The following is a 27,781-nucleotide window of genomic DNA, read 5'->3' on the forward strand; positions in this document are numbered from 1 at the left end:
TGCACCATTTTTTGCTGAGTTCAGCTCCATAAGCTTATTCTGAATCCCCGTCCTTCTTTATAGAATCCATGAAAAGCCTTTTGTGGCTTTTGGGTTTCCTATTTTCTGCTTCTCTGATGAATTAGAAAGTGTCAGCCCGGCCCCTTGGTAGCCTCTTTGGAGTAGAGCCTGCTGTGTCACCAAAAGTGGGCACATACTGCTCCATTAAGATTTCTTCAGTAAATGTAGGAGACCGCCAGCAGTCCTCCACAGGATCCATTTAGCGAGGAAAAGGAATTCTTCCAAAATGATTGTCTGTTTTGGTCTTTTTTTTTTTTTTTTTTTTTTTAGCTCCTTAAAAGCTTTCCGGTCTTCCTTTTTCCTCTTCCAACAAGCTGTAATAGATCTAGGTCTCATGAAGTGCTAATCCAAGCCCTCAGTGAACACTTGATGGCTTTGATTCATGAAGCACATTTCAGAATATTATAGCTACTATTATTAGATTGAACTGCAGTGCTTAGCCGTAAGATGCCGTGTGTTACACGTTAACAGTAGATGTAATAACCACGTTAAATTATAACTCATAAATGAGAGCTGACTGTATATGTAATCTGCTTAATGCCCAAGACTTTCATTACTCAGTTGTGAAAATAATGATTTTTACTTAAGTATCCAAGCAAAGAAAAGATGTTAAGTGCTGTTCTGTTGCATTTGTATTAGTACAAGTGGAGCATACAAGTTCTAAGGTATTGGCTGTTGTCCCGGTGAACAAGATATTTGCTTTTAAATAGAACAAAGTACATAATTTGTGAATAACTCCCAAATCAAAGATTTCTAGTTTCTTATTAATGTTGGTCATTATGTTTTTTTTAGGTGTAACAGTATTCCACCACTTAGAGTGTATTAACATTTTGTTTAGTTAGCATTAGTTACATCACGTAGCCAATAGTGTTTTCCCCAGATAAATCTAATCAGAGTTGGAAATGCTTAATATACAAGGTTCCCATTACAAAGTCATTTTCACCGTGGGAATTCTTGTTATGAGCATCTTAAGTGGCTACAGATTTATACAAGTGGACTAATTAATGTTTAGAATTGAGGCATGGGCTAAGCATACAGCTATTTTGAATTTAGAAATGGTTTATTTAGAAATACTGAAATAAAAACAAGCAAATGACAGTTGTATTTCAGTACCACGGACAACCCTTTCTTTTCCCCTTCAGCAGTTGATGGACGTTTAAGTTGTTTGCACCCTTTAGCTATCATGAATAATGCTGCTGTGAACACCGGTATACAAGTCTTTGTATGGAAATATGTTTTGATTTCTCACGTAGGTATCTGGGAGTGGAACTGAAGGATTGTATGGTGTGTATGTGTTAAATATTGGAAGAAATTGCCAAATTGTTTTCCAAAGTGGCTGCACCAGGAAGTATTAAGGTTCCAGTTTCTTCGTATCCTTGCTAACATTCTCGACTGGCTTTTTGCTTAAAGCAACTCTTGTAGGCGTGTGTGGTATCTCATTATCATTTTGGTATGTGTTTCCAAATAACATGATAATGAGCATATTTTCATGTGCTTATTGGCCATTTCTGTACCTTCTTTGGTGAAATGGCTATAAATACATTCCCCATTTTTTAACTGTGTTATTTGTCATCTCCTTACTAAGTCGTAAGAGTTTTTGCTGTTGTTTTTAAACTCTTGGATACAAGCTGTTGGACGTGTGATTTGAAAATATTTTTCTCTCAGTGTGTGATTTGACTTTTTACTTTAACGGTGACTTCTGACTTTCTTAACGGTGATTTTTGAAGTGCAAAAGCTTTTAATATTGCTGAAGTCCAGTTTATTAACATTTTCTTTTATTGCTTGTGCTTTTGGTGTTGTATCTAAGAAATCTGTGCCTAACTTAAGGTTGTGAAGATTTACTCCTGTGCTTTTTCCTAAGAGTTTTATAGTTTTAGCTTTTATATTTATTGATAAATAAGTAATAATGAACCACTTTTTGTATGAGGTCAAAGTATAGGCTTGAGGAATATCCAACATACAGAAAGATGAGTTAGAACTTTACCTCATATCATAAACAAAAATGGACTTGATCGCATCATATTTGTTTTTTCTTTTATGTGACATCTTGTTCTTTCTTAAAGGATTTTCAATCTTATATTGCAAAAGGTACACATTAATATTATGAAGTTTAAAATGATTTCCTCTGAAGTGGATTTTTGTTAAAATTATTGCCTTAGTAATTTTCATTTTTCCAGATGTTTTGAAATTTTGGTTTGCAAGCTTATTTTGAGCCCTACCATTCAGTTTAATTTTTTTTCTTTTTTTTGGCCATGCAGCGTGGCATGTGAGATCTTAGTTCCCTGACCAGAGATTGAACCCATGTCCCCCTGCAGTGGAATCAATGAGTCTTAACCACTGGACCACCAGGGAAGTCCTCATTCAGTTTAATCTTTATTTCCCTAGACCCTCCTTAAGGATTCTGTAGTTTTGTGGTTTCCTCCTATCTAATCCCTTGGTGCTTCAGTCCAGAACCACATCCTAGAGTAGCTTTTCACTTGGGACTCCCTCCCCCTGTACTAGTGAGGGTGTGAGAAATACAGACATGGAGCCAGTGATGGTTTTGCCCAGTTCCTTTGGGCTCTGATTCAAGTTCTCTGCCTCCATCGGCCCACAGCCTCATGAAATAAATATAAATGCATAACCCCAGGCAGTGAGCCAGGATGAAGTTCTCCGTCTTACAGGGAATCCTTCTAATTTCCAGTTCTTCTCTGAGGAGGAGGGCCTGGCGGCCATTGCCAGCATCTGAATTTTGAGCCCCCAAGTGCTGAACTCTATAAAGTTGAGTGTCTTTTGCCTCTTCTTTCTATTATTCTCAGTATTTTGGAGCATGGTGAACATACTGCAACATAATTCATGACTCCATCTTGACTGGAATGTGTAATGTTTTCTTTAATTACAAATATAGTACAGGCTTCTATTTTAACAATCCGCTTATAGGGATTGTTAGGAATTCAGATAATATAGGAGTTCAGATAATCAGTATAATCTGGCATACTTTATTTCTTGAAAGTAGAAAAAAAAAGGTTTGTGAAACACTTATGAAAAATACTGACATTTGTTAATTTTTGATAAGACGTACATGTATATTTGTGGTAACTTTGGTCTTTCTGATTTTTTTGAAATATAAAAATAATCAATAATACATTGATATGTAAGCTCTCTTTCTTCTCTCTCAGTTCTTTCTCTCTCCCCATTCTATGTATCCCACTGCTCAGAGGTAAACATTTTAAAGTTTATATATATCTTTCCAGACTTTCTCTGAGCATAGACAGATTTTCTGTATAGCTCTCCTCTGTCTCCTGGAGGACTATTATTTTATTTTTTAAACTAAAATGGATTTGTACTGCATATATTATTTTGAAGCTTGCTTTTTTTCATATAATGATATGTGTCACGGACATCTGCCCTCGTCATTGCATATAGACCATTTATGTCATGGTGTAACAGTGGTCACTGGATATGTATGTACCATAATTTATTTATCTTTTCCTTTGCTTTTCAACTTTTGGATTGTGCCCAGTTTTCCTTTATTTTGGACTGAACTGCACTGAGCATTTTATGTACACATCTTTGCATATTCATGCTAGTATTGCCCTGGGATAAAATGGGAGAAATGGGCTCCTGAGAGAGACAGTTTCCTGTTTCTTGTGGTCTGTCCTCCATAACTTTGTGTAAGTGCTGATTAAAAAATTGGGCATGGAAAAAGAAAATAAAAATATACTCCATATACCTCTGTCTTTCCTAACTACAGTTCTCTTCATCTGGATCCAAGAATGATAGAAGATTCAAAAAGGATTCAGTCCCTAAAGCCCCTGAAATAGTGTGTCAAATTTGGTGTGTTAGTATATGTCTGTTTGTGGCTTTGTGTGTTCATGTATGTACACATGCATGTGCATTCAGTTTTCTGGGGAAAGCAGTTATAGCTTTCATTAGAAATGTAGAGGGGGCTATGACTCCCAAAGATGAGAACGTCTCAATTGTAGCCTGGCCTGTTAATTAGCAGATGAACTGAAGCAGAGTCAGACTTTAGAGTGATTTACAACACGGGGTATTTTTCTGCTGCTTCTTCTCATAAATAGTTCCAGAAGTAGTATCGCCAGTAATAAGGGTTGCATTCTTAATATTTCGAATTCAGGATGAAATTTGCTGTAAGTAAGTGTTAGGTGCAGGGAAGTACTTTGGATTATTTACAGATATGTTGGAGTAGAGAGGGTCGGGGCTGAGCTGAGTTTGAACTCTATTTGGGATCCTTACCTAGGTTATGGGTACCACCAGCTCAGTTCTCAGTTGGCAAACAGGTTTCCCAGAAATTAACCCTCAAATTACCGGATACCAGAGAGAGCAGCTCCTAAATAGATTACTATAGTAATTGATCAACGAGAATTGTTTCTGTAAGCCACGCTTGATGTATGGAACTGTCCTTGTTCTTGTGAACCTGTTTGGTTATGTTGTCTATTGTAGGACTTGAAAACTATTATTAGTGCTTAGGAGGTTAACCTTTGAGCTGTGTAACACTTGACATTAATGAGATTCCATGTTAAATTTTATGCTGGGAGTTGTTGACTTGGTTTGGGGGATTGATCTATTTCTGCTTATACACTGTAAATTAATTAGCAGTGTGCAACTATGAATATAAAAACTGCCAGTAGTAATCATTTCAGGAGTAAATTTTGCCTAACCTCTTTTTGCTTTCCCTATTACATGGAGTTGAAAGAAAACTGCTTTCCTCATTAATGCCTCTGGTTACACTATAATCTTGGTAGACTGCCCCCAAATTAAATGCTTCTTCTGCAGTCTAAATGAGCCTTTTATTTTATTTTCTCTTTTATAATTCTTATAAGGGAGGAATCTCTCCCAGAAAATCCTTTTATCATGTACATTTCTGTGCATTGGAATTTCATTTATCTTCTGAAACAAACTTTTCAGTTTCCATGTTTAAAACTTTCTGTCTTGAGTTAGCCAATCCATATGAACAGAGTAAATTTTAGGTTTATTTTATGAAATGGAATAATTGTTTTATAGCCTGCTGTGTCACCAGAAGTGGTCATGGGAAACAGAGGTTTAAAAAAATTTTTTTAATTGAGATACACTCGACATACATTATTGTGTAGGTTTAAGGTGTGTAATACATTGATTTGATATATTAATATTGCAGTATAGTTGCCATTGTAGCATTAGCTGACACCTCTGTTGCATCACATAACTATCATTTCTTCTAGTGCTGGGACACAATTCTTTTTCATGTTAAAAAATTAGAAAATCTTTTGAGAAAACTTAACCAACAGCAAAGTAGGTAAACTGTAAGTATTGGTTAATACAGCTTAAATACATTAGCAGTAAGAATAAAATTCAAATGCTTTTCTAGAAATTATTAAGGATCCTAACATGATGTAGTCATTTGCTTTTGCTGCTATAATATATTACTATAATTTAGCAGCTGTAAAACAATGCACATTGATTCCTTATCATTTCCATAGGACAGAAAGCGGGCAGGCTTGGGTGGGTTTCTGCTTAGAGTCTCAGCCAAAATCAAGGTGCCCACAGGGCCGTGTTGTTTTCTGGAGGCTCTAGAGGAGAATTTGTTTCCATGCTCATTCATGTTGTTGACAGAATTTCATTCCTTGTGTTTGTAAGACTGAGGTCCTCATTGCCTTGCTGTCTGTTTGCTGAAGTTTCTTCTCAGCTTCTAGATGCTTCTTGCATTCTTTAGCTTATGGCTCCCTCGCTCCATCTTCAACGCCAGCAATGACGGGTTGAATCCCCTCATGCTTCACATCTGTCCTGCCTCTTCCCCCCATGGCATCTCTGTGACCCTAGCTGGGAAAGGTTCTCTGCCTTAAAGGCTCACGTGATTAGGTTAGTTCCACTCAGATAATTCAAGATTATCTCTTCACCTCAAGGTCTGTGTTCTTAATCATATCTGCAGAGGCCCTTTGCCATGTAATGTAATATACTTGCAGGTTCCAGGGATTAGGATATAGACATTTTTGGGGGGCCGTAATTCTACCAACCAGATATAGCAACTGTCAGGTTGGTCTAAAATGGTGAATTTGTCCTAAGTGTTTGTGTGATGATGTCTTGGTAATTATTGAGTGATTACATGATTTATCATTTTTTATTACTTAAATAACATATTAATGAATGATGTGGTATAAACCTAAATAGCCAAATTAAACTATTCTTCTATTATTGACAAGAAAGCTATTTAAATTGCAAGACTAGACCTTAATTTTTCTTTCCTTTAACTGGGATACGACAGAAAAAATAAGTAGGAATAGACAGATACTAAACCAAAAACTTGGCTTTTGTAGAACAAATTTATCTTTCTTTGATCAAAAGCAGATGTAGTTGCTGTCATTTCTGTTTAAACAGATGTTAATGTGTTGGCATTTTTCTCCACATGGAATCTCTTGGGTTAGTAAATGGAGAGTTCGAATTTTAGCTGATTGCTTCAAGATTGGCAGGAGGTTCCACATTATAAACCTTTTAAATACTAATAATGATCCACTTGTTTACGTGATAAACAAAATACCTTTCCACATTTAAGGGTGGATCATCTGAATCTTCTAAGTTTGTCTTGGTCACGGTAGCATTGTTCAAATGAATATTTCTTAATTAATCTAAATAATAAATACTTTAACATGTCTTGTCAAAGAAACAAGCATGAGTATCTCATTGGAGGATATTATATTGGTAAAAAAATGATGAACCCATTCTTTGCCTTATAAATATTTCTTTGACTAATGCACTAAGATGTATTTTCCTTTACTGAACTTTCTTTTGTAAATGATTCGAGGAGGTACAATGTGCTAATAGTGCTTTTGTTTCACATTTTTTTGTTACTGGCAAAGATGGATTTGTAGATCTATTTGTCTTCATGTCTGATAATTTTAAGTAGTCACATTATCACTCTCTGCTCTGTTCTTGTGACTTCCCACGTTTTTGCTCTTGCCGTTTTCTTTTTTTTTTAACATAGGATGAAGTAAGTGTCCCAGGCAGCAACTCAGCTGACCTGTTCCACTGGACCACTGCTACCACCATGAAAGTCCTTTCCAACACCACGACCACCACCAGGGCTGTGCTGCAGGCCGTCAGCGATGGGCAGTGGTGGAAGAAGTCATTGACTTACCTTCGACCCCTTCAAGTAAGCAATGCATCTTGATTTTTTAATTCAATTGGTGTGGTTTATATCAGTTCATTAGCATGCTCTTCAGTTGGTTTCACTGTTGTTACAGCTTTATCTTCTTTGGATTATTAAAATAATCTCTTAAGAAATCTAGGCCTCGCATCAGATAGGGAATGAGTAATTGATTTTATGGAATGTAATATACTACCATACAATATTTGCAAAAGACAGCAATACGGATTTAAGTACGGCTTGGTTTATATGTCAGAATTGAAGTTTACTGGGATGAAAAGGAAAATGATGTTTATCAAGGCTCTCTCTCTTTTGCTATTTTTCTATAGGCCAGTAGTGGAAGAGAAGGGCTAGGAGCCAGCCTGGGGGCTGTCTTAGTTCTCTCGAGCTGCTGTAACAAAAATATTGTAGGCTGGGTGGTTTAAGCAGCAGACAGTTATTTCTCACAGTTCTGGAAACTGGGGAGTCCAAGATCAAGGCGCTGGCAGATTTAGTATTTGATGCAGGCCTGCTTCCTGGTTCATAGACCGCCATCTATTTGCTGTGTCCTCACACGGCAAAAGGGGTGAGGGACTTCTCTGGAGTCTCTTTTATAAGGGCATTAATCTCATTCCCAAGGGTTCTGCCATCGTGACCAAATCGCCTACCAAAGGCCCCACCTCTTAATACTATTACACTGGGGTTAGGATTTCAACATATGAATTTGGGGCGGGGGGCACAGACATTCAGTCTTTAGTAGGGCCTTTAGGTAAAGAGAATGGTTTAACGGATTCTTTCACGTATTCTGCAAGTAGAGGTCAAGACAAGCAGTAGAACAATTGAGTTTGTTTTCTGTGACATCTTAACCCACTGTGTCCCTGCTGTCTTCTCTGCATTCTCACACTGCCATCCATCCTTTAATCTCTCACTGGAAAACTAAGAGGAAAAAGAAACGTGCCTTTTTATAAATGCACCCTGAACATTTGAGTATCTTATTTATTAATTAATTCTGCAAATACAGGCATTTTCCATGTGTCAGATAATGTGCTCATCACTGGGAAAAGAGTGGGGAAATCCTTCAGTCTAATTCCCTTCCCTTGTGTAACCTGTATCCCAGTGGAGGAGACAAAGAAACCAACCGATAGCAATATTTGTATAATAATGAAATGGCAGGTGGTAATGAGTACTATGAAGATAACATTAAGCAAGGTAAGGGAATAGTGAGTGATACCCGGGGGAGTGAAGTTCTGATTAGGGAAGTTAGTTTCTCAGAAGAGGAATCACTCTGAGCAGAAAGCTGATTGAGCCAAGTAGGGCAAGTACGTTTTGAAGGAATGTGCTTGACATCTTTGCAGACAGAAAGGAGGCCAAATTAAGGGGGAGCAGAGTGATGAGTGGGGAGAATGGTAGGAGATGAGATCAGAGAGGTGGTGAAGAGGCCCACCATGCAAAGCCTTCCATAGACTGCGATAAGGACTACACGTTTATTCTCAGCAGCACGGAGAGCTGTTGGAAAATTCAGACAATGCTGTTGTGTGATCCAACTTTACTTTTCATAAGTCTATTTAACTTCTGTGTAGAGAGCCATCAGTAGTGAGTCAGGAGTGAAGCAAAAAGATGGATCTCTCTTCCAGGACTCCAGGTGAGAGATGTTGGTGGTTTGGATTAGGGTAGCCATGAAGGAAGTGGGAAGTGTTTGGTTGAGGGATGTATTTTGTGGACCTGATGATGGTCTGAATGTGGGATATGCAGGAAAGAGAACTAAGGATGATCGCCCAGAAGAAACCACTTACTGACGTGCAGTGGGCTTGACTTTGGGTTAAGTCTGTGCATCTCTCTTCGTTTCATGTATCACACTGGATTATGGTTAGGGTTACTTTTCTGTCTCACCTGTTGGGGTGTTTTGAGGGTCTATGTCTCAGATGAGGTGTTGGATACTGTGCCTAATGTATAGTTTCTAGTAAGTGTCAGTTGTAACTTCTAACATCATTTGCAGCAGGACCTTGGTTGTTTCCAGAGGCTATGCTTGGCCTAAAGTAAGTGCTCAATAAACTTTGGAGGAATGGGTGAATATCTTCTACTTGGCTTTCCAATAAGGGGCTCTTTACAATCTATTTGAGGAGAGCAAAACATAAAGACAGTTAACCATGGTAGGGATACTATAATACTGCTAATGAGGAATACTGATGACCAGTCTTATGAAGGCATCTGTGTGGGTTGTAGTTGTGGACGAGGTGGGAGTGATGCAGGGGGCCCAGTCGTACCTTGTCTCCATCTGGTGCGGTTTCAGCAGGTGCGGTCTGAGGTGGGCCTGGAAGGAGAGGTGGGCAGTCAGCATGGACCATTACCCTCATAATGGAAGAAGGGCATAGTGGCCGGTAGGATGCATAAAGTAGATGGTTTAGTTGGTGTGGAGAGTTAGTCTTTAAAGCTAATTAACATTTAATAAGTTTGAATGTTATTCTCTGCAGTTGAGATTGAATACTGTTGACTGCGTTATTCAGAGCTACTGAAGGATTTGGGAGCAAGGGAACAGTATGCACAGAATGATGTTCTGGAAAGGTTATTCTGACTGTTGCATAGAATGTTGGCCATGTGTGTAACACCGATTGCTTCGATGTTTCTGATTCAGTGATATCAAAGTGACCAGGAAAATCAAAAGGCCCTTCAGGGTAAGGTTGAAGTGCTGCGCTTAGAATATGGTGATTATTCTCACATTCTCCGCTGGATATCGGTGTCACTCTGACACTCTCTCTTTGGATCACACATGCACATTGATGCGTTTCTCCTGAAATCTGTTTGTTCTGTCTTCCTTCCCTTCCTCCTCCACCTCCCCTCCCAGGTCTCTTTCTTTTTATCCAGTGTTCTTCACTTTGTTCTATTTAGGGACAAGAATTTGGTGGTGCTTATCGAATTGGAACCAGAGCCAATGAAGGCCTAGAAAAACAAGGCTGTCATCCTTTTTACGAATCTGTCATCTCCAATCCCTTTGTTGTAGAGGTAAGGTACAGTGTGCCTAAGAACACGGATTTGGCTGTCATGGTGTTGTGGGCATTTTACAATGAACAAAACTTACAATTTTCCTGAAAATGTACTTCTTTTGCTTTGTTCTTACTCATGTTGTTCATTGGTTTTATGTGATTTGTTTCATATACAACATGTTATGAGACTAAAATCTATTTATAATTTTACATAAAATAACGTGCTTCAGTAATTCAAGTTACCAGAAGATAAAATTCCTGTCATTATGTTTTCTAAGAATATCTTTATAGAGAAAAAGACACCCTACCAAATGGTGTAACTGCTTCTTTTGTCTAGTCTGAAGTGACCTGTGGCACCTATCAGCATGTCCCGGTAGAAAGCTTTGCAGAAGTATTGCTGAGAACTGGGAAACTGGCAGAGACTAAAACTGAAGGAGAAGAAGTATTTCCAACAACGGAAGGTATGAAAGAAGGTTCTAGTTCCCCGACAGTGTGTAACTTATATTAGGAGAATAATAGATGAGACTGTATAAATGAATGAGGGTTGGGAAAAACAATAACATTTTCAGTAATTTTGAATGGCTTAACTTGACACCATCATTTATACATCTATTTATTCATTGATTAAAGTCATTTATGGAGTATCTACTCTTTTCTGGATACTTACCAATTGAGGATTTAAAAGGTAAATAAGATATAATTCCTATCTTAAGGTTGCTAATTATGTAAAGTGATTCTTACAGTGAATGATATAAAGTGCTCAATAAATATTTCCTTTTTTCCTGCTTTTATGGATTAGTTAAGAATGTTTAAGTGCTTGTTTCATGGAATGTAGTTGTATATTTCATCTTAAGACTTTTCTGCATGGTGACATATCTTTCCATGTGAAATTTTTTGAAAAGAATGAATTGTATGCAAGTTTACCAAAGACAACTTGCCATTTGTACTTTTTTCCTCTTTAGCCTCCTTCTTTTCAAGGTTCCAGGGTAATTGTCTTGACTTTTTTTGTTTTTTTTCAATTTTCCCTCTCTCTCTGCTCTACCATCCTTAGTGGTACCTCAGGGTTTAAAGGCTACTGGGGCTCGAGCTATCTTGTCTATATTCCAGGCATCAGTAAGGAGGAAAGCGGGGTGGGAAAAACAGTTTTCTTGGCAGTCCTGTCCAGGACTTCCACTTACCTATTGCTGGCTACATCTAACTACCAGTGAGCCTGGATGATGCTGTCTCTTAATGGAGCACATTGCTGTGTGGAATAAAACTTGGGGAAATGTGTGTGGGGAATAGAACTGCCATGTTCCCAGAAACCTGATGCTATAACTTATTTTTATTTTTTAATTTTATTTATTTATTTATTTATTTTGCGATACGCGGGCCTCTCACTGTTGCGGCCTCTCCCGTTGCGGAGCTCAGGCTCAGCGGCCATGGCTCACGGGCCCAGCATCTTCGTGGCATGTGGGATCTTCCCGGACCGGGGCATGAACCCGTGTCCCCTGCATCGGCAGGCAGACTCTCAACCACCGCGCCACTAGGGAAGCCCGAAGACACTATTTTTATCTTCAGTGGGCTTGCAGTCAAGTGAGGAGACAAATTTATGTGTAAGCGCTAAGACAGGCAAACACAAGAGGCATTGGGATGACAGACGTATGACCGCTGAGTGAAGAGGGCGTGTGAAGAGGCTTCCTGGAGCGGGTGGTATTTGACCTGAGTTTTGAAGGATGAATAAGAGTATAGTACATGAAAAAGGGGGGAATTTGAGAGGGAGCTGTGTTAGGAGAGGCAGAAGGGGGATATTTTAGGTAGAGGGAAGAAGATGCACAGAAGCAAAGAAGATAGGCATCATGATTTTTCAGGGATTTGTGTGTTACTCTAATACCCGGAGAGGAGAGACAGTGTGGGCAACCAGTGAAGAAACGAGGCAGCAGTTGGCTGGAAGGAACACGGGTGCTGAGTTAAACATTTTAAGTGAACCTGCTACTGAATGCTATGGGGGTTTCAAGCAGAAGAATATTATTCTGTTTCCTTATCTGTACAGTGGGCATAACGGCCTGTATGTTCCACCTCTGGATTGTTGCTCTTTAGTGGTGATGATGGGGCCCCGTCTGCGCACCTTTTCCTAAAGGCTAGTCCTGCCCTGCACTGACTTCCTTGCCATTGGCCATCTCGTACTTCAGTCCATCCAATTATGATTTCACCTTGTTTTCAAGGCCTGCTGCCATAGCTCTCCATGCTGGTTGCACATTCGAATCACTTAGGGTATTTTTAAGAAATACCGAAGCCTGGGATCCAATGTAGACCATTTATTTCAGAATCCCTGAAGTGGGGTCGAAACACATCAGATATCTTTTACAGTTCCTCAGGTGATTCAGTTGTGAAACAATGGTTAAGACCCTTTGGATGTTTCACGAAAGATAACAGATTCTTTCCAACCGTCATATGTCTGTTCTTCAAACTCTGACACACCTGCTTCCTGGCAGCCTGGAGAAAGCCACCTGTATCTTTTATGTCTGTGTCTGGTCTTTTCAGCTTAAGGGTCATATCCTGAGTGCTATATCTATTTCTAACACTTTTACCAGGGTTTTCTATATGATAGGTGCAAAATCAGTGTCTCTTCACAATGATGAGACTAGGTACAGTACATGCATGACAGTTATTGGGACAGGAATTGAGACTATGCTTTTGGTGAATCTGAATCCAAGTGCCCAGAGATGTGTGTTCTATTCTTAGTACTGTAGTGTCTGTGAGATTTTAGTGGGATTTTAGGGATTTTCTTTCTGCCCCAGTGTTTCTTCAAATTGTCCTTTTTGACAGATTTTAATATCCCATCATGGGAAAGAACCCAAGTTCATTAAAATATTTTAAAAAAATTTTTTTTCTAATATTGTTGAATAGGAAAAACATTTCAGAGTACCTACTGTGTATATTAAGAATGGAACTTTTTAAATATAGAGGTGATTTTAATATAAATCATCCCTTTAATTTACATTTGGGTTTATGAAATTATGAAGCATTTTCATAAACTCTCACATTTGATATCTCCTTTTCTTTTGCAGATAAACAGGCAACTTTATTATAAAGTAGGTACAAATAAAATGTGATCTTATAGGTCTGATACATTAGAATACTAGATGTTTCATTTTTTTTAAAAGTACATTTAGATATTTATTCCTAACCCTTGAAATTTATAAGTCAGTCAGTCAACAGACTATGGCCATACCCTTCCCTGCATGCCTTTTGTTGCATCTGTTAAATGGCATTCTGAGTTGAATGAACCTGACATGTGTGGTGTATCTCTTTTTATTCACTTCCAATTTTATTGAAATATAATTGACATATATAGCACTGTATGAATTTAAGGTGTACAGTGTAATGATCTGACTTATATACGTCATGAAATGATTATCAAAATAAGTTTAGTGAACACTCATCATCTCATATAGATAGGAAATAAAGGAAAAATAAAAAAAATATTTTTCCTTGTGATGAGAACTCTTAGGATTTACCCTCTTAATAACTTTCCTATGTAATATACAGCAGTGTTGATTATATTAATCATGTTGTACATTGCATTCCTAGTACTTATGTATAAGGGGAAGTTTGTACTGCTTTTTAACCAGTTTCATCTAATTCTCTGTCCCGCTACCCACCGCCTCTGGTAACCACAAATCTGATCTCTTTTTCTATGAGTTTGCTTGTTTTTGAAGTATAATTGACCTACAACACTGTCAGTTCCCGGTATACAGCATAGTGATTTGATACTCCTGTATATTACAAAATGATCAACATGTTTGATTTCTCTTGATAATGCTAATATATTTGAGACAGATATCTCTGGCTATTTTATAATATCAAATATTTGTCAGAAAGTCAGCAGATTTGATGAATGATATAGGTTAAATGACCCAAATTAAAAATCGTAAAAATGGGACTCCTGACTTTGGTTCAGAAGTAGGTCACGGTACAAATTAAACTTCCCAACATGAGCTGCGTTTTCAGGATTTTTTAATAAAGTTGATGAAAAGGTTTTTATGGAGACTAGCTGAAGAAAACTGATCATTATTTATTTAGCTAAATGAATGATTTAATGGCTAATGATTTCCAAATCAATAATATGGGCAGCCTTCCTCTGTGAATTTAGTTCTGGAATTAAATTTATAATAGAGTGCTTTCCAGAGGCACTTCCTTTGCAGACAATTAGTGCTTGAAGGCTTAAGACGTAGCTTTCATCTGATTTTGGCTGTATAACTTGTTTAGAAAATGCATTGTATTCAAGGTTAGAGAATAAGCACTGCAAATTAAATTCATGCACACTGCTAAATGTAGGGCAGGCCTTTTTTGGGGAAAAGAAAAAAAAAACTTAAATGGCAATGTAAAATCACTGTGACCCAGTCTGTGGCCAGCCTGACATCTGGTGGGTCCCAGTGAAAGCCCGTGGGATCTGGTCTACTTCAGATCCTCATTGATCATTTTGTCCTGCGTCGCATCAGATGGCTCACAGATTCAGACTCTGAGAAGCTTCCCGTACGTGGGGGCTTGATTTCCACTTTGCAAGAATAATTGAGCCTCAGTGAGGGCTGCTGGGAAAGTTCGGGTGGTGTGAAGTGTGGGCAGTTATCGTGTCTCTCCCCACTCCCTTCCCCACTGGTCCCTCCACCATCAGTTTCCTTCAACAATTTGGTTATTAGTCAGGAGGGGTTCTGGGTTGTAGGGATTGATGAGCTGTGATCTGGCTGTGGAGAAGAAAGATGTCACCACATGACTTCAACAGTTGTGTTAAGGATTAGGGAAGAGATATGATCCCTTCCCTTTCAACCTGGGGACGTAGGGGACTGTGGTGTACCCGATGCCAGTGATTGTGGTCTTTCTAGTCTTGGAGCAGTGGGGAGGTCATGGGCTTTGTGTGGCCGGAACCTCAGCTGCCTTAGTGCTGGAGATGAGGCGTGTGTACACTTTGTCTACAAGGATCTTTCAGGAAACCCCATTTGGGAAAAAAAATGACTGACGGGGAGCTTGAGCATTTGGCACTGTTTTCAGAGAGGAGTTTTTTCTCTTTTCTTCCCCAAATATTTTATTAAGGGAATTTTCAAATGCGCAGAAAAGTGGAGAAAATTCTACAGCGAACTCCCATATACTTCTCCACCTAGATTCTACAGCGAACATTTTACTACACTTGCTCTAGTCCGTCCACCAACTCCAGCTGCTTTGCTGGCATGTTTCAAAGTTGTCGGCATCATTACACTTCACCCCTTGACACTGCGCTGTGCATATCTTTAACTAGAGTCAGCACTTCTTACTTTTTTGTGAGATAACATCTGCAAACAATGAAATACAAAAATCTTAAGTGTAGACATAAGGTTGGTGAGTTTTGACAAGTGCAGCACCTGTGTAACCCTGACTCCTCTCAAGATACGGAACATTTCTATCACCCCAGAAAGTTGATGCCTCTTTCCTGAAAACACCCACCCCACACTCCCAGTCAGGTGACAAATGTTTGGATTTTCCCCGCTGTAGATCAGTTTTGACTGTTCTAGAATTCATTCAGTGGAATCATACAGGATGTGTTCTTTTGTGTAAAACTTGAGGTTTATCTGCATCTATCAGTAGGTTTTTATTTTCTTTCTTCTCTTTTTTTGTTTTTACAACGCTGTTTTTTTTTTAATTTATTTATTTTATTTATTTATTTTTGGCTGTGTTGGGTCTTCGTTGCTGCATGGGGGCTTTCTCTAGTTGCGGCGAGCAGGGGCTACTCTTCGTTGCGGTGCGTGGGCTTCTCATTGTGGTGGCTTCTCTTGTTGTGGAGCACGGGCTCTAGGTGCGTGGGCTTCAGTAGTTGTGGCTCATGGGCTCAGTAGTTGTGGCTCGTGGGCTCCAGAGCGCAGGCTCAGTAGTTGTGGCGCACGGGCTTAGTTGCTCCGCGGCATGTGAGATCTTCCCAGACCAGGGCTCGAACCTGTGTCCACTGCATTGGCAGGCGGATTCTTAACCACTGCGCCACCAAGGAAGCCCTTTTTTTTGGTTTTTTAATGACTGAGAAGTATTCCATTGTATGAATATACCACAGTTTACCCGTTCTTCTGTTAAGGGACGTGAAGGCTTTTTCCAGTTGATGGTTATTATGAAAAAGCTGCTGTGAACTCTCGTACAGTGTTTTTGTGGACCTGTGTTTTTACTTCTCTGGGATAACTATCTAAGGGTAGACTTGCTGGGCCAAAGATTATGGATTTGTTTAGTTTTATAAGAAACTATCAGACCTCTCTTACTTGTCAGCGGTTGTGGTTTTTCTGGGCTCTGGTTCTTTAAGACTTCAGGTTCTCTATCCAAATTTTACCTGCCTGGCAAGGAACAGACAGGAGCTTGCCCTCAGGATAGAAGCTGTAAAAATGGGAAATCACCAGTGCCATGTCATGTTTCCAAATGGCATCTACCCTCCAGTCTCTGTCTGCTTTCAGTGCCTCTCCAGTGCCTTCCGATACTTGCCTTTTGTGCTTTATCTAGAGTTTATAGCCTTCATCTGCACAAGGACTGTACCAGTAACAGAACCCAATCACAGAAGAATTTACATAGAATTTATTCTGTATTTCGCTGGAGTTCATCCTATGACAGTAGGGCAAAAGTCTGAGTCGTAGTTCCCCAGAGAAGGGAAATAGGCCAGGTGCCTTTCTCTTAGGATTAATCCTGAGGAGTCAATTCATATGAGTGAAGGCTTACCCTGTGGAGTGGATTTTGGACTTACCCCAACCTTAAGGGATCTTCATCTTGTGTAGTTAAAATAGATGTCAAGAAGCCTCTTGAGAAATGGGCCAAATGGACATTCACGTGGGTGAGTTGTGCCAGCTAAGTAGCAGTCCTGGTCGAGTTGCTGCAGTGAGGACTTGGCTTAAAGTGAGAATTTGAAAAACACGTGGCAATTCGGCAACAGCTATGAAAGTTATGGCTGCGGGTATTGTTTAACCTAATAATTCTGCTTCTAGGAATTTATCCTGTGAATTCACACACATGAAAAATATGGCATATGTTCATTGCTTGCAATAGCATAATATTGTCGACAGCCTGGTACATGTTAACAAGAAGAGATATCTAATTTTGTATGTCTTGTTTCCTGTCTGTATTAGTCAGCTTGGGCTGCCATAACAAAATACCATAGACCAAGTGGCTTAAACAACAGAAATTTAGTCTCACAGTTTGGAGACTGGAAATCAGGGTGCCAGCGTTTTTGGGTTCTGGTAGTGATCTCTTCCTGGCTAGCACATGGCTGTCTTCTCACTGTGTCTTTACATCAGGACGGGGGGGGGGGGGGGCTGGGGAGGGAGGGAGTGGGGAGAAAGAGTAAAGTGTTTACAAGTGAACTCTGATGTCTCCTCTTATAAGGGCACTAACCCCATCATGAGGATCCCACTCCTCGTGACCTCATCTAACCCTAATTACTTCCCAAAGGCCCCATCTCCAAATACCCTCATGTTGAGGGCTGGGGCTTCAACATATAAATTTGGGAGAATCACAAATATTTGGTTCATAACACTGTCTTTACAGATTAACTGCCTTTCTGAGTTTAGGTGATTTACATAGCTTTCCAAGCCTATGTAAAAACAAGTTAATACTGCATTCTTTGCAGAGCTTTTTGTGGCACTTAGAGCTAATTTATACAAAGCATCTATCTTATATCTGGCTCATCAAAGCAGATTTTTTTTTAAATAGTTATTTTCATTTTATGATAATAATAACTATTATTATTGTTATATAGAGGAATGGCATGAGCACTTTCTTTATAGAGAGTTTGCATTATAGGTCATTTGAATGTCAGATTAATTTGGCTGGGGTATAGGGTAGAGATAATATCAGTTAAAACCATAAGTTATGGCTGGCCCATATTTATGAAGGCCTTGAGTGCTAAATAAGAAATCTAGCTTTCCTTCTTTAGGGAATGGGAAACCATTGAAGGGGGGGCGAGGGGGAGAGAGAGAGAGAGAGAGAGAGAGAGAGAGAATGTGTTTTCAGCTGGCGAGAGACATGATTACACAGTACTTAATGAACATTCCTATAAAATTAGTATGAAACTACTATTTTAAGGATGGATTGGAAGGAGAAAGACTGAAGGCATCAGGTAGAGTTGGGGGGTTATTGAAAGAGTCCAGGTTTTGAACACTGACAATCTAGAGTTCGTGGCAGTGAAAATAGAAAGTATGTGTGAAAGAGTTCTTTAGAAATAATTCAGCAGGACTTGATGACTACCTGAATGTTGGGAGCGGAGAAGAGAGTAAAGTCCAAGATGACTCTGGGGTTTTATGTGTCTCACTGGGAGAATAGTGTACTATTTTTAGAAATATGAGAGTTACTGGGTACAGGACGATCAATTGGAAAAACTTGTGCAGTAAGTCAGTGGTGGGTCTTAGCTTTGATCCCGTAACTTTCTGGTTCTGAAGATGGTTTCCCTCCTGCTGTATCATTCTGCCTGATTTTGTTTGCCAGGGATTCATTGTACATTTATAGATGTTTTACTTGTTGTTCTGAAGTGTACCCCGAGTCTGGTTTTATTCAGGTGTGGGCAGACGCCCAGACATGAAAATGATTGTCATGAAGGAAGAAGTTTATACTCACCAATCCCTAGAAACAGAAGACACAGCAAGCCACCTGGGCCACATGGGGAGGCACTCAGGTCACCTGGAGGCAGAAGGCATGAGGCCAGAGTATGGGTTTTCGTGGGAAGGAACAGGAGAGGTGTGGTAGGCACGCTTGAGCAAGCTTACGATGGAGAGTTTGAATAACCTGGTGGACTCTGGGCTATGGGATGGTCTCTGGCTGACCGGCGCCTGGCCCTGAGGTGATCAGGGCGAGGTAGTATTGCCTCTGTAGTGTAAAAGCCAGAGAGAGAGGGGGTGGTTCAGAGAATTGGCTCTGAACTGGTTGGTCTGTAGATCAAAGGCGTGCTCACCGGGAAACCGTCTGCTCTACCTGCCAATTGACTAGCTAGCCCTGGGAGGGCAGTCTCACCAGGATCGTCCAGACCCCCCCAGTGTCAAAGCATTATAAAATGCAGGAAAGTTTGAAATGATGAACACATTTGTATATATGAAATAAAACCCATGTGGTTATTATTCACTTGGAGCAGATATTTGTATTTCAAAGTGATTATTTTCACTGCTTGGTGAAAATTAACAGTGATGATTCTTTGGACTCCTCTGAGGGTGATTTTTGTCATTACTTTTAGCTCATGGAAATTAACTATTTCTTTTCTCTTTTGCCTGCTGAAAGCTTTGTATTCAGTGATACATGTTCAAGAAATGCTAGTGACCATCTTGTGAGTTGTGTCTGTGAATTAATGTAACTCTTTAAAAAATAAACCTGCTGGAACTTACGTATTCAGATGGAGATTCTCTCTCTCAAAGGTATCTTCTGGGAACTATGCATTTGTTCCAGCCATGCTGTCATGACTCTTTTTTGTTGTTTTTGTTTTTTGTTGGGTTGTTTTCCTTTTGGAATTTCCTTCAGGGTCTGTAGCATATGCTTAGGAATATCTTCAGTTGTACCATATTTCTTCATCCCTTGAGGGTGCTTTGGTTTTTGGAAATAACCAAATGCACATTAAATGGAGTGAAAGATTGAGTTGATGGCAGGATTTAAAAAGAAAAAAAAAAGAAAAGTCTGACGGGAAGATAGTCAGTCATGGGACTGATTTTCCCAGGCAGGCTTCAGACTGGCCCTAACCAACCACAGCTCTGAGAGGGAGAGGGGTGGTCCTCTACTAGCTGGAGCATCAGCCACTTACTTGGAATAAGGGCTCCTGAGCTCTGAAGAGACAGGGCTGTTTTTTGATGAGTGGGTTTAGATATACTTGTTTGAAAATCGGCCTCTTTTGTGCATAAGGAAGGGAAGTACCTGAAGAAAATAAAAACTAAATAAGGTTGCAGTTGTAGGTCATCTTATAAGAAAAGCAACAAAGAAAGAAAATTAATAGGGAAGAATTATTAGTATGTGAAACTATTGGAATTTGTTTTTTCTCCAAATTAAAGGTCCCGCGGACAGCTGGGCAGGTATTAAATGGTAAAGTACATAAGGCAGACATAAGCCAAAATGGCAGCCCTGGGCTTGTGTGTGTGTTTCCATGTGTGTTTGGATGGTGTGCAATTTCTAGACTCTAAGTAAATCTTTCTCAGAAGTACAGGGTTTTCAGCAGACTAAGCTTACATGCTTTTTCTTCCTTCATCTTCTGTTGTCCAAAATGTATAACTTAAGTCCTTCGTCCTTCAGTTTTGATAGTGTTCTAGAATACATTCGGCGATTTTATAACTCTTCTTTGCTCTCATACTTGTTTGTATAAAATTTGATTTGGGCCCTTTGCGTTGTAGTTTTAAATTATTTATTTGAAGACTTTTTCTGGTCTTAGTGTGTTTACTCTGAAAGGGCAGGAACTCTGATTCTTATTTTAGAGCAATATTAGGGTCAGAGAAAGTTCTCATTGATACTGAGTGAAGGGCTGAATGTGGAAATGGGCCTTGAAATGAGTAGCTTTTGATCAGAAAACATCTCTAGAACGGTACAGTTCCTTGGGAGGCTGACTGGTGGTCCAACTTGGTTTATGAGATTTGGAGAACACAGAGGAAGTGAGTATTTAGAGAACTCTTTGCAGAGGCACAGTGGAGAAAGCTCAGTTTCTTCCCTCATAGATCATGCGCAGGACATGCTGAGTTTTAGGTGCTCTGATGCTCCAGCTGCTTGCAGCTGGCTTAGCACCGCACACCCACCCACTGCTCCAGTGGTCAGCCGAGCTCAGATTATATGGATGGCTTTAAATTTTAGTTCAAGTAAGACACAATTAGGAAGGTGAATCTTCTGGGAAAAAATTATATGGTGTATTTACAAAGTGAAATATTTACTTTGAATTATTTAAATACTGTTTACCTTCATTAGTGAAGGTTAGGAGAGTCCATTCTTTAAAAATAAAAGATTTACATTGTGATTACAGTGACTACCTGGTATTTGTCACTTGAGACCCTAAATGGAATACCTCCTTATTAATATAAAATGGATAGGGCTTCCCTGGTGGCGCAGTGGTTGAGAGCCCGCCTGCCGATGCAGGGGACGCGGGTTCGTGCCCCGGTCTGTGAGGATCCCACAAGCCGCGGAGCGGCTGGGCCCGTGAGCCATGGCCGCTGAGCCTGCGCATCCGGAGCCTGTGCTCCGCACGGGAGAGGCCACAGCAGTGAGAGGCCCGCGTACCGCAAAAAAAAAAAAAAAAAATGGATATAAACACAGATGTTATTGGAAGTGTTCTCTCCTTTATTAAAGCCATGACATTGATAGGTCGTTGCTTATATAAAAATTTTTGTGGAAAAGTTGTAGATGGTTGGGATATTTTAAGGTGTTCTATAATCAAAGCAAGAGACTGGTTTTCTTTCTGTGGAGCGTGGTGAAGAGAAAGAACAAAACCACTTACCGTAATTGTAGTAGAATCAGAAGATTTATCCTAAATCTGCACTCACAGAAAGCTGTGCTGTTACTCTCGTCGTTAAAGCTCAGATGGTCATTTTCTACAGTAGCTGTCATTGATATCCAGAATTTTATAGCTTGGTCTGGGTCCTGAAAACCAAAAGATTCGCTGGCAGAAACCATCCTCACTGATCTATTTGCACTTAGACTTTGTAGCAGCACTAATTGGGTTTTCTCTTGTGTAAGTAACAAACAGCATAATTTGAGTTGAGGCAAGGTTATCATTTAACATAGTTTCATGTAGTCTGTTATTTCTGTGGTGCTGAATAGACTTTCATAAAGGATCTTAAAGAGTTCTCTGAAACGAATTACTGTTGACATCATAAAGGACTAAAGTCATGACACTTAGTAACTATGAATGTCACATGGATCCTCTAATAATATAATGCAATATATACATATGTTTTCTACATTCAGTTCTCTTGCAGCTGGCGAGCGATGCTTTACCAAATGATATGACCCTGGCTCTTGCTTATCTCCTTGCCTTACCACAGGTAAGTTTCCCCTTTCCAAGAAACAAGGACTTAAAAATGAATAAGCTAAGCCTTTACTGGGGGTTTTCACCAGTAAATTGTTTATTATATGTTTCACTTCCTTCTGGTTGTTCTTGCAAGATGGAAGGACTGTGGTCAGTATCCGGAAAGTGAATTCTACAATGTTAGCTGAAATGTCGATTTTAAAATCTACTTTCATGTGCATAGGATCTGCCTTATAATGTCTTCTGAATTTTAATGTAGTCATATTAAGATGATACAAGCTCAAGATACATTGAGCTTGAGCTGATATGCTAGAAACTTTGAACCAAAATTCTAGAGTAAGGACTAGAAATGTAATGGTTTATGACGGTTGTGCCAATTTCCTTTCAGCTGAGCTGTTTCTCTCGTGCTCCCTTCCTAGGTGTTAGACGCTAACAGGTGCTTTGAAAAGCAGTCGCACTCTGCTCTCTCTCTCCAGCTAGCAGCCTATTACTATAGCCTACAGATCTACGCCCGGTTGGCTCCGTGTTTCAGGGACAAGTGCCATCCTCTTTACAGGGTGAGTCCTCATGGTTTCCACCCTGTTAATGGGCAGGGTTAAGCTTTTCTGAAGTAGTTAAACACGTTTACTTCTTTGGAGGGACTGATGCACTTTGTATTCAGAGTGCTTTGTATTCCCAGTGGCTGACAGCCTTTGCCTTTTCTGTGTTATACGTAGTTGCTTTTCCAGGAATTAATAAGAAGTAGAGTTTCTAATATTTATTGTGAATGTTGATTCATCCCCTAACTTTTCTGTCATTTATTTTATATTACAGCGTTCTTAGGAAAGGCTAAAGGAGAGGAGAAATGGAGAGTTAGCTTTTTAACTCACTTCTCAAGAGGAAGATGGCTCTAATTGAGGACAGCAGGCAATGTAGTTCCTTGAACGGTGCTGCACTTTTATTTATTTTTAAGCCAGAGAGATATGAGAGTAGTAATTATGCAGATGAAATGTTGAGGCACACTATGCCTACTTGCCACCAAGCTTCTGACACTTTTATTTAACTTTATTGTTAATTTCTGAGTGAGAGCACCTAAACATGGCCTCAAGTTACACGTGCCTCCTTTTGTGGACACGGAAGTGTTCCAGATGCCGCTGGAAAATGGAAGCCCTCTAGGTTTACTTGTATACACCACCTTTAATCATCAGCGTTTGGAAATTATTTCCTTTTTATACTGGACATTTTAAGAGAATTACCACTTTAAGAGTAGGTAAGCAAATAGATCAGACTTCCAAATCCACTCTGTGTACGAATCCAAGCTTCAGTTTTTACTGAGGCAGAATTCTTCCTCTCCGACCCAAAGTAGACTATAAAGAAATAATTTCACATGAGTATCAAAGTTCTAGCTGCCTCTGCCATCCAAAACATATCTAAGAACCTTTAAGTATGTGAAAACATTCCATTCGTGGCAAAATCTATGGCTTTCATTCATCAGTTTTTATTCAAAAAGAGGAAGGTGAGTGGGGGAACCCTGTGCCATGCAGGTTACTCTCCCAAGGGCATCATCAATGTCAGTGGGTATTGTTCTCAGGAATAGGTATATTAAGATGAAATTGGCCAAGAAAAGGGCTGCTTCTTTTTTTTTTAGCCAGTTGATATATTACTTTATTTTGGAAATTTTGAATTTATTTTTTTGTTTTCAGTAGCTACTGCTGCTTTGTGCAGTACTTTTATCCTATACTCTAGTAATTTTCCTTTGTTTTGCTTTTATATCACAGGTATGTTTTTATGTGAAATAAGGAATTGACCTACTGTGTTATAAATTGAGGAAAAGAAATGATTATATAGGTGGAAGTGTGGCAGGTTTATTTCTGGAACAGTGTACTTACTTAATGTCTTTCTTATTCCATTCAGTTGGTTGGCTGGCAAAGAGTATTCATGGCGTTTGCTGGTGTCTGCTTTTAAATGTCTTTATCTTTTCAGTAGTACATACACAAGTGCTGGATAATTGGCTCAGGACTCCCATGTAGTATGTACTATTTCCATGTGTGTAATCTATATTAAGGTCACACTGCATGCCCAACACTGTGTTCCACCTTTCATGAATACAGAGGATTGAAAGGCCACTTGGTCAGCTGGTCTAGCCCTAAACCCCGCCCCGAGTACCTTATGTGTGCCACGGCCTCTGAGCGAGTCTTGAGATGAGAAGGTGATTATGGCTGTCTGACCTCAGTGAACTCACCACTTACCATAAATCCATGAGAGACAGTTACGTAAAGGTGGATTAGAGGAGCTGCAGATGAGAGGACTGGAAACCCTCGCCAGACAGACCACGTGTTCAGACTGTGACAGAAGCCAGAGAGCTGGCTGCAGAGCCCCATTTTGGCCTGATCTTCGGTTTCATTACCTAAAAGCTTAAAGTAGTCCTCTTGAAGGGAAGTTCTAGTGCAGTCTGTATTTTTCCTGTTTTCCCCGGTAGTAAATTACTTTGAACCAAAAATTAAAAGTCCCAAATCCTGAACTGTCTTTGAGAGAGGTAAGTCCCAAATCCTGAGCTGTCTTTGAGAGAGGTAAGTCCCAAATCCTGAGCTGTCTTTGAGAGGTAAGTCCCCAATCCTGAACTGTCTTTGAGAGAGGTAAGGCAGGAGAAAACCAGTAAATTCCATCCTGGCCTTTATATCTGGCAGTCACTGTTTCCTACTTCAGATACTGAAGTCACTGTAAGAAACCCCACTTAAGATTTCTGTGACTAAAGCATGCAGAGAGAGGAAGTAGAACACTGAAAGAGGAGGGTTAGAAGTAAAGGTGTGTCCATCTTGGTTTCTTGTGTATTCCCAACGGAAAGCATGAGTGTTTTATTTTCAGGTCTTATATTTTGCACATCCTTTCATCGACCCAGCATTTATTGACTGCCAGCTGGGAAGGACGTAGAGCCTGGTGTTATAGTGTGAAGAATGATGAAACCTGATTCCTGCCCTTTTCTACCCTTTACACCAATTTCCGTTTCTTCCTTTCATCTTATGTCAACCCACCATCGCTGCCCTTTAGCTCTTGGTCTTGTTCCTGTCACCATTTTCCTGTCAAACTGTTCTTTCCTTTGAAGATGTCCCTTGGAGGTCTCCTGCCTCACCCTAGGCCTTGGCCTCAGATTCCTGCTTGTTGGAATACTCACCCACCCTGTGACGTGGTTCCTGACACCTGTAGCCGTTCCCTTTCTGGGCCCAGTAGTGTAAGGCAGCTGCTGGTCAGGGTCATTGCTTCGGGAAGCAGCATTAAAGCCTAGGGCAAACAGAAGCCAGCAAGGCTCACGTGGCCCAGTGGTGATGCCTCAACACATGATTTCTAACTTCTCAGATGGCACACGGCTAGGTCACAAGCCAGCTAATTCTCCAGAGACTTCTTGGCAACTCTGTGGAAAGCATTTGGTTGTTAGTCTGAAGGGTGAGATGAAGAGTGAAAAACGCAATCAAACATCATTGTGTCTTCCTTTTGGTTGCGTTTGCATCTTTTTCCAAGCATCTGTCTGAGAAGTCTTTCCAAAATGGAGGTCTGGTCATCCTCCCTTGAGTCTGCAATCCTTCAGTGATTTCCTGTTGCCCTAGCAAGGTGGTCTGGCCTCTGTCTGTTTCTGCGACTTCATGTTCCTTCACTCCAGCCGTACCAAGCTGCTTAAATTTCTCAGCCAGCCCGTGTGTTCTCTCTTCTTTGCATTCAGTATGTTGTACTCTTTTGCCTGTAATGTTTCCCCAGCATTTCTTTGCTTAGCACTTGGTTCGGGTCTTACCTCACCAAGGCATGGTTCCTACCACCTGCCACCATTCTGTCGTGCTCCCACGCTGTGTTGGGTGCTCCTCTATGCACGTTTTTACTGCCTTTTACTTACCTCATAACGTTTATACTCTACTACTTTGAATTTATCTACTTCCATCTCACTAGAAAATGAGCTGTTTGAGACCAGTGTCTGTGTTGTATTTATTGTTTCCTCATTGCTTAGAGCAGGACCTGACATATCAAGGGTAGTAAACAAATGTTCCCTGGGTGGATTACTGAAAACTAATAATTCTTCAGTACATATGAAATAATTGAATTATGTGTGTGTTTATCAAATATTTGTCAGATGACTACTTATGCCAGGGAGTATTCTAGATCCTGGGGAGAGAGTCGTGAGCAAAGTATATGTAAAAACCGTTGCCCTTTTCAGATTTACATTCCACTGAGGAAGGAGCACTATAAACAAAATAAGTAAATAAAATGTATACTTTATTAGATTGTGATAAGAGCTTTGAAAACAAGAAGAAAGTTAAGGACTGTGTGTGTAGAATACGATTTAAACAGGCTCAGGAAAGACCTCAATTGAGTAACGAAAAGGACGAGCATAGCACCAGAAAGATGGAGGGGAAGAACGTTCCAGATCGAGGGGTGGAATCTGTAACAGATGAATTGAGGTATCCCTGTCCCATCATATGTGCTGTGGTGTTTTTTCACAAAATATTTAAGAAAGTATTAAAATGTCACGCTATAAAATTCAAGGCTCGGAAGCATTGCCTGACTGCAGAGGAAAAGCATAGAAATAGAGTCTATGACCAGACTTCACTGTGACCGGATGGGGTCTCTTCTCTCTGGCTGGGAAGGTGTCAGGATGGGTGTGACAGTAGCAGGCTTCGTGGGGGCTTGTGAACGAGAGTTGTCAGGGGTCAGTAGGAAGGGCAGACTAACCCTGGGAAGGCATTGGCTGTCTTAGTACCTTTCACATTCCTTCCCACTTGATCTGTCGAGCAGTCTCATGTTGCAGAAAGTAAGACACAGAGAAATGCGGTTACTTGCTCAGGGTTGCTCTGGGAGAAGGTGACACCTGTCACTTAGAGCTCCTGACCCCAGTCTTTACCTGCCTTTTACTTGGATGTGCTGCTGCCCTAGCTTTGTGTCGGAAGCAGCGTGTCACTGTGTTTCGGACCTGAGTGATCTCTGGCCCACAGTTCCTAACGGGTCATTCCCAGGAGGATGTTTTCACGTGCTCTGCGATGGCTACCGGCTGAAGTCTCTCCTCCTGTGTATGACAGGGAAGCCCCTCAGAGGACTGGTGGCTGTTCCTCACCCCGGCAGCCATGATCCTGACACTAGCTCGTTTGAGGTCTATGCTCCAGCTGTTCAGAATGTATATTTCTCTTCATTTAACATCCATTCCCACACCTCTGCGCCTGTGCAGATGTAATTCTCCTGCCTGAAATACCTCCTTCTTCTTCCCACTATCAATAGGTAAGTCTGAGCTCAAAAGAGCCTCCTGTGTGAAGTCTTCTCTGCTGCCTCAGCAGATACCGGCCTGAAATAATTTTTTTTTTCATTTATATCTTACCTTTATAATTACTGTAAATGCATCCTTTTTTAAAGTTGTAGTATAGTTAATTTCCGTCTCTCACGGCTCTCCTCCAGACGCCCACCGGAGTGGTTCTTTTAGGCTACGGTAGCTGATGCAGTCTGTCTTCTCGCCTCGTGGTAATCTTGTTGAGGGCAGGAATCCCATCTTCGCTGAATCCCCAGGGCTTCACCCACTGCAGTTACTCAGTGACTGTTTATTGGCATGTGAATAAGTTGAGGAATCATTCCAGCTGCTGTGATTCGGACAACCTTCAGTTTTACAGTTTCGAGCCCTGACCCCTCATGGATGGGCACGTTAGCTGGATGTTTTAAGTATGTTTGCGTTGT

The 27,781-nt window shown here is 40.3% G+C and overlaps 1 protein-coding gene across 3 annotated transcripts in view; it reads left to right on the forward strand.

Annotated features, from left to right (window-relative positions):
* The window catches only part of NBAS (NBAS subunit of NRZ tethering complex), a 339,511-nt gene that overhangs the window by 186,323 nt on the left and 125,407 nt on the right, over nucleotides 1-27,781 (forward strand). For all 3 annotated transcript variants that reach the window (XR_009566136.1, XM_030844571.3, XM_030844572.3), the window contains 5 exons: nucleotides 7,019-7,186; nucleotides 10,046-10,159; nucleotides 10,478-10,601; nucleotides 22,039-22,115; nucleotides 22,519-22,656. Coding sequence is in view for 2 of the 3 variants with exons in the window: in XM_030844571.3 (XP_030700431.2) it covers nucleotides 7,019-7,186; nucleotides 10,046-10,159; nucleotides 10,478-10,601; nucleotides 22,039-22,115; nucleotides 22,519-22,656 (621 nt within the window). In the remaining variant the exon portion in view is untranslated. The remainder of the gene's footprint in view (nucleotides 1-7,018; nucleotides 7,187-10,045; nucleotides 10,160-10,477; nucleotides 10,602-22,038; nucleotides 22,116-22,518; nucleotides 22,657-27,781) is intronic.

The sequence above is a fragment of the Globicephala melas genome, chromosome 12 (genome assembly GCF_963455315.2).
Source record: "Globicephala melas chromosome 12, mGloMel1.2, whole genome shotgun sequence".
Taxonomy (NCBI): domain Eukaryota; kingdom Metazoa; phylum Chordata; class Mammalia; order Artiodactyla; family Delphinidae; genus Globicephala; species Globicephala melas.